An 11,470-nucleotide genomic window follows, 5' to 3' on the forward strand; every position below is an offset into this window, starting at 1 on the left:
CAACTCCAATTTATAAAACAAATTAAAGTAAATTAATTTTTTAATTTTTTAAAAGGGAAAAAGTTCTGAAATCCCCTTCACTTCCGTGAAATAGCAACAATTACATTCCAAGAACTGTTTACAAACCAAAAATCATTACTGAAAATCCTGAAGAGGAAAGAATTAAGGCCAAGATCCTGTGGCTTGCCACCAGTCAAGTCCCTCTAAAACAACAACAAAAATACATTTCATCTTCTCTACCAGGATGGCATAAGATTCTATCACATTGATATAATCAAAATAGGTCATACATATAGAATTTCCATGTTTTATCATATTGGTTTCTAAGGCAAAAAAAAAAAATGACATTGTTTTAAGTTACTTAGTGTCATTCCAATTTTTTACCATCATTTCACTCACTACTAAGTGATTATTCAGTAGTGGAAAGTTTCTCTTCTATTTCCCAAAATAATGGGGAAAAAATAACCTAAAACAATACTTGCCAATTTCTGCTCTCCAGGAAACTCAGCTAGAGCTTCACAATCACACACAACCAAAACTGTATCACCTTCACTGGATGTAATCTGCCCAGACCTGGAGATTTTAACACCACTAACAAAACTCTCACCATTCCTCACCAATCTAAAGATTAGATTCCCGCTTAATATAGACTTTATCCTACATGTCTGGTGACTCCTCTTAAAAGAGAAATAGGCAGGCACCTGGGTGGCTCGGGTCATGATCCCTGGGTCCTGGGATCGAGTCCCGCATCGGGCTTCCCACAGGGAGCATGCTTCTCCTCCTGCCTATATCTCTGCCTCTCTCTCATGAATAAATAAATAAAATCTTTTAAAAAAAGGGGGGGGGTAGAAACAAGGTATGATTAGAATAAAACAACTTTGTTCTGACCAATACCACCACTGCTGTATTATGCCACTCCATCAAACAGTGGGCCCACTAACCCCTTAATGATACTCTTACTTTGAACACAGCTTCAAAACCCCTATTGTCTTAGCATTTTCTTAAGTCTAAATTTATTCTGAGTTTTTGCTCCTATATTCTTACAATCATCATTGGTTACTGAAACTTTCTCAGTAATCAGAATATGGTTTATGAGTCTGACAAGCAAAATTACCCAGAATAAAAAGTATCTATTTTCTTATGGTGGTTTAGAACCAGTACACTGCTACATTGCTAAAACAGCCCCACAGACCTAGGAGTCAAACTTTAAGACTATAAAGCCAATATACTGATGCACTATTGTTAAGTTTTAGCACATTGTCAAATTTCCTTCCAGACATGCTGTATGAGCTACTCAACAATCTGACTTCACAGACCATATTCAAGGTAATATTCATTTTTTTTTAAATTTTTTATTTATTTATGATAGGCACACAGTGAGAGAGAGAGAGAGAGAGGCAGAGACACAGGCAGAGGGAGAAGCAGGCTCCATGCACCGGGAGCCCGACGTGGGACTCGATCCCGGGTGTCCAGGATCGCGCCCTGGGCCAAAGGCAGGCGCCAAACCGCTGCGCCACCCAGGGATCCCTCAAGGTAATATTCAAACAATAACACAAAGACTTCCAAAAACCCAAATGCCCATCAACAGAGGACTAGTTAAGTTACAGTAGGACCAAATAATGGAAGACTACACTGAAGCCATTAAAAATTATAAAGTGGATGTTAACATAAAAAGATGCCTATATCTTAATAAAAAATGATACAGAAATATAGAGCATGTAATTTGCTTTTTACATAAGTAGTATGTATTAGGAAAGTTATAGAAACCAGGAATGACTTAAGAGATGCTTATTAAAACATGGACAATTTCTTTGATAAGCAGTTTCAGATTTTCCTAATTTTCTTAAAAGTTTTTTTTTTTTAATTTTTATTTATTTAGGATAGTCACACAGAGAGAGAGAGAGGAGAGAGAGAGAGAGGCAGAGACATAGGCAGAGGGAGAAGCAGGCTCCATGCACCGGGAGCCCGATGTGGGACTCGATCCCAGGTCTCCAGGATCGCGCCCTGGGCCAAAGGCAGGCGCTAAACCGCTGCGCCACCCAGGGATCCCTTTTCCTAATTTTCTTTATAATTTTCTATACTATTTGATTTTTTTTTTCCCAAAAAAAAATCTTGCAATGCATCTTAATTTAGAACAGAGTTGCTTAGGGTATTTTTCATAAGCATATACCTAACAATTCATGAATAAGGTAATAAAAAGCAATAGATATGATACAGTCCTCACCTACAGCATACTTCAGCCAGAAACTCATACCTAAACCACTACTGGTTAGGGGCACCTGGCTGGCTGTCAGTGGCACATGTAACTCTTGACCTTGTGGGTGTGAGTTCAAGCCCCTTGTTGAGTGCAGAGCTTATGTTAAAAAATATTCAAGTTATTTTCTTTTTCAAGTTATTTTCGATTACAGGCCCAAGAATACTGATTTAACTAGACAATCCCATCTTTCTTCTACAAAAACCTTTCATTACCTAAAATGCTCACCTATCCTCTACAAGGCACTACTTTAAGGACTGGGAAAAGAAAACATGACCCCTGACTGTAAGGGGCTCATCATCCAGCAAGGAAGGCTAATGTTAACTTTAAAAAAAAAAAAAAAGAATGCCAAAACTCTGGGATCAGGTCCCACATCAAGCTCCCTGTAGGGACGAGCTTCTCTACGTCTCTCCCTCTCTGTGTCTCTCATGAATAAATAAAACCTTTTAAAAAATTTTTTTTAAAACGGAAAAAGGGCTATATAATGAAAGTACATATTCTAAACTAAAGGATATAAGTCATTTCAAGAGAGGTTGGGAAACAGTTAAGAAGGCCTCACCAAAAAAGTGGGATTTGAAGCTAGGAAGAGGAGTTTGGCCCAAACTCTGCTATCATATACGTCAGGCAGAGAAGTTAGAATTTTATTCTTCAAGCAATGAAGATCTATGATGGTTTAAGCAGGTCATATGATAATCATATACCGTGTTTTAGAAGGCAACTCTGCAGAAGAAGCTGAACAATAAAAAACATTTTTTAAAGACCTATAATTAAAAACACCAAAACAAACAAACAAAAAAGAACAGAAAAACAGGAAAGGGGCGCCTAGCTGGCTCAGTCAGCAGAGCATCCAACACTCGATCTCAGGGCCCCACACTGGATGTAGAGACTACATTTAAAAAGGTGTGGGGAGGGGCAGCCCCAGTGGCGCAGCAGCGCCGCCTGCAGCCCAGGGTGTGATTCTGGAGACCCAGGATCGAGTCCCACATCGGGCTCCCTGCATGGGGCCTGCTTCTCCCTCTGCCTGTGTCTCTGCCTGCCTCTCTCTCTCTCTCTCTGAATGAATAAATAAATAAATCTTTAAAAAAAAAAAAAAAGGTGTGGGGGACATGAAAAAAATGGATGTGGTGAATACAACCAAGAGATGCTATGGTTAATAAATGAGCAACTCGGGGATCCCTGGGTGGCTCAGCAGTTTAGTGCCCTGCCTTCGGCCCAGGGCATCATCCTGGAGTCCAGGGATCCAGTCCCATGTTGGGCTCCCTGCATGGAGCCTGCTTCTCCTTCTGCCTGTGTCTCTGCCTCTCTGCCTCTCTGTTTCTCTGTGTGTGTCTAATGAATGAATAAATAAAATCTTTTAAAAAATAAATAAACGAGCAACTCATAAGGTAATCACATAAAACATTAAAACCTGAGAAGTAGGAAAAAACACAGGCAATGTATTAAAAAATGCAAATAGCCAATAAAAATACAAGTGTTTAAACTTACCAGTAACTGGCTACTACAACTTTCACCAAAATAACACTTTTTCAAGGATAATATACAGTACAAGTAAAGTGCCCACATTATGCAGACAATGCTTAAATAATGGAAATCAGTATATCCTTTCTGAACAAGTAGACAACAAAAGATGTTTATATTTTTGACACAGTGATCACTTATACAAACCTAGCTAAAAAAACACAGTAATGTAAATAAAAGATTTATGTACAGGCTGCTCATTTGCAGCATTATTCGTAAGAATTGGAAACAAACATACAATAGGAAAATATTAAGTCTTGTACAAAATGAAATACTGTACAGACAAAAAGTATATTTTCAAAACAGGTTAATAAGGAAAACAATCAAACAAAACATTGGGTGAAACAAACTACATGGGCAGCCTGGGTGGCTCAGCCAGCAGTTTAGCGCCGCCTTCAGTCCAGGGCCTGGTCCTGGAGACCCGGGATCGAGAGTCCCATGTCGGGCTCCCTGCGTGGGGCCTGCTTCTCCCTCTGCCTGTGTCTCTGCCTCTCTCCTCTGTCTCTCATGAATAAATGAATAAAATCTTAAAACAAAACAAAACAAACTACATATTAAACTATATATATCACATTCTCAAAAATGTAAATGTAAAAAATAAAAAATTAAAAAAATGTAAATGTGTGAGTGCCTGGATGGCTCAGTCGATTGAGCATCTGCCCTCAGCTCAAGTTATGATCCCAGGGTCCTGGGATAGAGCCCAGAGTGAGGCTCCCTGCCCAGTGGGGAGTCTGCTTCTCTCTGCCCCTCTCAACTCTGCCCCTGTTCCCAGTTCATGCTCACTCTGTCAAATAAAATCTTTTAAAAAAAAAATTGTAAATGTGTACCAAAAATATTTCAGAGCATCAACAGGAATCATCAGTGGATGATTAGATTTACAGTTTTCAGATTGTCTACAATCAGAATATGCAACGTTTATAATTAAGAAAATTTTAAAAAGAGAGGCAACTCATTTTTCTCAGGTCTGTCACATCTTGGTCAAGCCATTATTGAAAAAGTTCCTTTCTCTTTCTGAAAATGTAAAAAGTCTTACTAGTACACACTAACACACACATTAGAAATACTTTTAAATCAGATATATGGGTATTATCATTAAACATACAAGAAAAATTAATGTTTAATGAATATAGTGCTAAAGCTAATTAACAATTACCACTGACAATGCAGATAACCTACATTAACATACTACACGTTTTTAGTACTTTATGGTTTCTAAGTTATAAAAATATACGAATTGAAATCATGAACAGGGACGCTTGGGTGGCTCAGCAGTTGAGCGCATCTGCCTTTGGCACAGGGCGTGATCCGAGGGTTCTGGGATCAAGTCCCGCATCAGACTCCGGGTGGGGAGCCCGCTTCTTCCTCGGCCTATGTCTCTGCCACTCTCTGTCTCTCATGAATAAATAAAATCTTAGAAAAGAAATCATGAACACTACTTCAAATATTAATTGGTTTAAGAGGATATACACTGGGACGCCTGGGTGGCTCAGCGGTTGAGCATCTGCCTTCGGCCCAGGGATTGATCCTGGAGTCCCGGGATCAAGTCCCACATTGGGCTCCCTGCATGGAGCCTCCTTCTCTGTGTCTCTCATGAATAAATAAAAATCTTAAAAAAAAAAAAAAAAAAAAAAAAAGAGGATATATACTTAGCTAGATCACCAAATAATAATTCATAATTTGGAACTTTGTACTGTAAAATCAGATTTCCAATTTTAAGAATCACTTCAAATTTTAGAAGTAGAGGTCAACCAAAAAATATTAATGAATTTAGTGCCTATACTCTTAATATCAAAAAGACTCTAGAAATGTATGATTAATTAAAGGGCTCAATGCTAACAATACTTAGATTCCATTCAGCTACTTAAAGCTTTTAAATTCCTACTACAATTACAATGGCATTATGCCTGAAGTTGTGAAAATACATAAAAATATACTAATTTTGGGGGCAGCCTGGGTGGCTCAGCGGTTTAGCACCGCCTTCAGCCCAGGGCCTGATCCTGGAGACCCGGGATCAAGTCCCATGTCCGGCTCTCTGCATGGAGCCTGCTTCTCCCTCTGCCCGTGTCTCTGCCTCTCCCTCTCTCTCTCTCTCCCTGTCTCTCATGAATGAGTAAAATCTTTAAGAAAAAAAATACATATTAATTTTTTATTCTGTCAATTAAACAGGACACTCACAATTATGTCTACCGTTCAAACAGATCGTCATAAGGTTTACAAAGCACAGTATAACTGGTAAGAGCATAGCCTTTTTAGCCTGACCTAAGATTAAATCCTATTCAAATCCTGACTCCATCAAATACTCATGGGACTCTAACCAAGTCATATAAACCCTAAATATTGGTTCTCTTATCTGAAGAGGGTGATAGAGTACAGTACCTACCCTACCTCAAAGAGCTGATAAAGTATTCAACACAAACTGCTCAATATTCTGCTTTAAAAATAATGCAAACAGAATTATTCTGCAAATACTGCTATCACAGTATCTTGAGTTCAAGCTTAGATAGGACTACTAGCTAAATAAGTGACAGGTGACCTTTATCTGGCAAACCATTTAGCCTTCCTGAGATTCAATTTCTTCACCTCTAAAACTTAGATACCAATACTTGCTACTGCCCATCTCCAAGGATAATGAGAGACAAATAACTGGTCTACTTTGTTTAAATGCTACAGTTGGCAAACTGTAATTCACTACACACACCCATAGGATAAAAATCTACATTTAAAGCCATTTTCAGTCTTCTCTCAGAGAAATCTACTTTATCAAGGCAAATAATGACCTCAATTTACTACTGAGCTAGCTATGGTGGTAGTCCAAAGCGTAACTTCAGACTTCCAACTTCTCATCAACACCCAGAAATGCTTTGGACTCAGTGAACTGGTTCACAAAAACAGCTAGAAAAGCTGTGTATATACAAATTCAACAGAGTTAGCAAAACAATATAAACTTAAAATTATTTCTTAAACTGAATGCAAACCCACAAACTAATAGCAGCCAAATTAACTCAATACATTCCTAAACTAAATTCAACCTCACAAACTGATAGTAGCCAAATTAACTCAACACATCCCAAGCCTTTAAAATGTCCTTTTTAAAAAATAAAGCACTGAAAGGAAAAGAGAAACTTAAATATGTTGTACTGAGATTGGTTATTCTAACACTACAGCCAAACATTACTCCGAAATGTAATTTTCAAGTTTTAGGATATCTGTCAAGACTATATTTGAAAAGGCGATATGGGGGTCCTTATTATGGGGTTCTTAGCCTGGTTCCTTGGACAGGCTTCAATGGGCCCTTAAATCGCAGGCAAAACTATGTCTGTATACCTGGTGAGAGTTCACAGCTTCAGATTGCCAGCTGGAGCAGAAGTATAAGGTAATATTCTCTCATCAAAAACTGATGACAGAAGCAGACTATAATCTTTTGTTACCAACTTTCAACTAAATTGCATTCTGCCAGATGTTTAAATAAACATTTGAAGTCCTGTTATCAAAACCTCTGTGCATATCAGATATAAAGCAGTACTACTGCATTCTATCTACCCTTTCATTTAAAGCACAAAATTTCTTTTAAGTTTCATCAGTGTTGGTAAATTTGAAAGAAATAGGTTTTTGGTGTGTGTTTTTTGATAATTCCTTTTCAAAAATCAACTTGAAACACATCACCCAAAAATATAATTTTATTTCTTCTCTTGATTAAACTCTTACAGGGCATCATATTGGGAGAAAAATTCTGAGCACATTATTTGGGGACTTTTAAGTCTGATTTTCTTTTTTTTTTTTTTTTAATTTTTATTTATTTATGATATTCACAGAGAGAGAAAGAGAGAGAGGCAGAGACATAGGCAGAGGGAGAAGCAGGCTCCATGCACCGGGAGCCCGATGTGGGATTCGATCCCGGGTCTCCAGGATCGCGCCCTGGGCCAAAGGCAGGCGCCAAACCGCTGCGCCACCCAGGGATCCCCTAAGTCTGATTTTCTAATCAAGGATGAGTTGATCTTCATCTTTGCACAACCTCTGGGGAATAAAGTATAGACTTACTTATTTTGAGCAAAATTTCCAGAAAGAGTTATAACCTACCTCAACAAGTTTTATCAAATTCCAACCATCATGCTTATATCTAGTCACGGATTAATGTTAGTATAATGAGATAAACTAATACCCTCTGTTCTCAAGAAACTTAAGCATCTTATGTTTGGGATACCAGAACTACACAGAAGAAAAATGAAAACAATTTTAAAACTACAGGAGAGGGAAAGAAAGAAAGAAAAGAAAGGAAGAAATCTGCTTGTAATAGTTTGGTATAACCTACCAATAAAATTGCTGAAGTAATTAAAAAAAAAAAAAGCATCATTCTGAGATTAGTGTTTAGGAGGCAAATTTTTAAACTAAGCTTTAAGGGAAATACTAAGAAATCATCCTAAGTATTTTTAGAGATCACTGGCTTATACATAAATAGAAAATCCTTATTTGTTCATTAAGACAGGTTTCTTAGAGGATCTCCATGGCCAAATTCTGTGAACCTGCTTCAACTAACTGTATATAATTAAAGTAATAAAAGCTAAATTCTACTTCAAGATTCTCTACAAAGTTTCCATAAATCCACTGCATTTTTGAGAGCTTCTAAACAAAGTTCTAGGGGTTTCCCAAATAATTTTCAATAGGAACTTTGATCATGTCTCTTCTCAAAAGAAAACAAAGATTAATAAACTTTAGTTTCTTAGATACTATGTTTAAAGTTGGTTTTCCTAGTTACGTTTAAAATAACTTAAAACACCAAAAAATTATTAAAGTAGTTTTTTCTTATATTAGAGAGCAAAGATATACTTTTCCCAACTTAATAATAAACCATAATTACACAACTTACGAGATATAAAAGTTTACTGAAGTACTAATGACTTTACCTACATAACCACCATAACATAAACCACCTGCACCAAAAGTAAAAGTATCTCAAAATACATACAAGTTACCTTAAAATTCAAGGAAAATTTAGAATCAACACAAATATTGGAAAGTACAGTTTGAATATGTGCAAAACCTGCTTCCACCTGTCAGAAAGTAAACACACAGTTCAATGTAAACTAGAACCATTCCACTTTTACTATTGCCCTGGGTTATTCAAGTGAAATTCAAGCACATCAATGATCAAGTAAAATTCAAATACAAACAAGAGGACACATTTACAAAGCCATGGTTTTAAAAGAATGGCATTAGAAAAAGGGGTAGTAGTTTGGAAGTTTTGGGAAATATCAGAACACAAATCCAAAACCCGCATAAGCAGTTCGTAAATGAGCATTTTCTCAACAATCAAGTTTTCGTAAATTAATCTTTTATCTAATGCACCTCAACCAACTAGGCCTTTGGGCCCAGAAGTAGCTAAGTTGCAAATACAGTCTGTTTCTTTAGGCTCAAATACTATCTTACAAAGGTCGGAAATAAAAGAATCTGGCTTAAAAAAAAAAAAAAAAAAAAAGAAAGGAAAGAAAGAAAAGAAAAAAATCAGTGTATGCTCTTTAATAATCAAAAGTATAAGAAATAAGGTCTTTCATTCCAAGAGACAGGCCATGAGAATCCTGGGATGGTATCCGTAGTACAGTGCCCTCCTTGATAAAAATCTACCATTTAAAACGGCGAATGGTACACTAAGAAGGAACATCATTAATTTAAAAAAAAAAATTTTTTTTTTTTCTTAATTTGAAAAGGCACGAAGGTTCCAACCGTGACTACTACAGTTCAGATTTTCATCTATTTCGGGGCTGGCAGAAGGGTTTAATACACCCACACACACCCCCCCAAGGGAGGGGAAAACCACCAACCTCCTCCCAGGGAGTTTAATGAAAATTAAGCAGGTAGAAGAGGCCTCCTCGGCAGCACGCTGAAAAAGCCAAGAGGGCGGCCGGAGGGCCGAAAGGTTCGGACTGCGGAGGAGAGCCGCGTCCTCGGACCCACCTCCCCTCACCTTCCCGGCAGGGCGAACGCCGCCAGGGCTCATTAGCGCCTTCGTTAATTGACACCTGTAATGAGGAAACTTTCCGAGCGGGGAGGCCGCCCAGGCCCGGCCAGGCCGGAGCTCCGGGGCGGCCCCGCCGCGGGCGCCCAGGTAACCGGGCCGGGCTGGGCCCGAGGCGCCGCGGCGACCGCGCCACCGCACCTTCCCGGGGCGCTAGGCCCGCACGCCGCCCGGCCGGGCCGTCGCCTCCGCAGGCCGCGGCAGCGCGGGGAGCGGCGCGGGGCCCCCCAGCCCTGCACCCCCACAGGCCGCCGCCGCCGCGGCTACTTACTTTCATTTAACACCTCCACCAGGTCTGCGCAGTTCTCGCACATCGTTCGGCCGCCGCCCCCCCCCTCCCCCGCTTCGGATCGCACTGACTGATCCCGGCCGGCGGGGGGGAGGGGAGAGAGGCGGAGGAGGGGGCCGGCCGGCCGGCGGGGCGGGGAGGCGACGAGGGCGGGCGGCGGCGGGGACGGGGCGGAGAGCAGGAGTATGGGGGAGGGGGCCGGCGGTCCCCGGAGCGGGCGGGGGAGAGGAGGGGGGCGAGGGGAGGTGCGCAGGCCGGAGGGGCGCGGAGGCGCCGGCGGCGGGGAAGGGGGGGAAGGACGGGGGGAGGGGAGAGGGAGGGAGGGGGCGGGTGGGGAGAGAAGCAGCAGAGTCACTTCACCGACCAGACGCCGCGGCCACCGCTGACGCCGCCGCCATTTTAATAGAGCGTTCGGGCTGCGCTCGGCTCTTTCCGCCCGAGCGAAGGAGCCGACGAGAAACGCCTCGCGCTCTCATTCCTCCGCCTCCCGCCCTCTCTTCGCCTCCCGCCCTCCCACCGCTCCCTCCGCACACACGCCGCTCGCCCCACACCCCGCCGCGGCCGGCTCGCCGCCCTCCCTTTCCTCTTCCGTCCGGCCTCCCCGCCCTCGGTCCACCCCCTCGCGCGCTCGCCCACCCCGCCCAGCCCGGATCTCTGTCAGCGGCCGGAAGGGAAACGCGAAGCCAGCGCGGCCGCGGGGGGAGTCCGGGTGAGTAGGGGAAGATGGCGGAGGCGGCGGGCGGCTCGCGGTTGCGCGGCGTCGCCCACCGCGGCCCAGTGCGCGGGCTGCGAGGCCCAGCGAGCGCCGGTCCCCCGCGCCGGCCCGCTCCCCGCCCTTGCGCCTCGCCATCTTTCCTCCGGGCCCACGAGGACGGCCAGCGGGCGCTTTCTCCCTCCCCGCGCTCGGGGCCGGGGGGGGCGGAGGAGGCCGCGGCTCGCCGGGCGGCGGGGCCCGAGCGACGCTGCAGCCCGAGTCGGGGCCCGCGGCCCCTCCCCGCGGGGCCGAGTGAGGATGGAACAGCCCGGGGGCGGCGTCACCTGCATCCGCGTGGACCGCCACCCTCGGTTCTCCGAGGCTCGTCCGCCCTCGAGCAGTCAGACACCTTGACGTGACTAGAAATGGCGGCGCGAGGAGCGCTCACATGGCGTCTCCTCCCCTGTGCGCGAGAGGGCCCTGCGCCAATTGCCCGTCTACGGCTCTTCACCTGAAATAGCGTATTTTCGCCCCTCAGCGAAGCGCAAACCGCCGGGGTATTGAGGTGGGGAGAGAAATGAAGAAGAGCAGGTGAGGGAAAGGGGACGGCCGGCTCGGGCCGGCGTTGGGAGAACCTTCCTCCCGCCTGCGCTTCACACCCTCGCCGCCTCCCGAGCGCGGCCTGTTTGACGGAGCTGCGGCTGC

At 43.2% G+C, this 11,470-nt stretch overlaps 1 protein-coding gene across 3 annotated transcripts in view; it reads right to left on the reverse strand.

The window, feature by feature from the left end:
• USP34 (ubiquitin specific peptidase 34) overlaps positions 1-10,845 on the reverse strand; it is a 244,806-nt gene extending 233,961 nt beyond the window's left edge. For 2 of the 3 annotated variants that reach the window (XM_072768505.1, XM_072768504.1), the window contains exon 1: positions 10,436-10,845. In XM_072768505.1, the coding sequence (XP_072624606.1) occupies positions 10,436-10,547 (112 nt within the window). In that variant the 5' untranslated portion in view covers positions 10,548-10,845. The other variant, XM_072768507.1, reaches the window with a different exon arrangement.
• Between the last annotated feature and the right edge of the window lie 625 nt (positions 10,846-11,470).

This window comes from Canis lupus, chromosome 11 (assembly GCF_048164855.1).
Source record: "Canis lupus baileyi chromosome 11, mCanLup2.hap1, whole genome shotgun sequence".
Classification (NCBI taxonomy): Eukaryota; Metazoa; Chordata; class Mammalia; order Carnivora; family Canidae; genus Canis; species Canis lupus.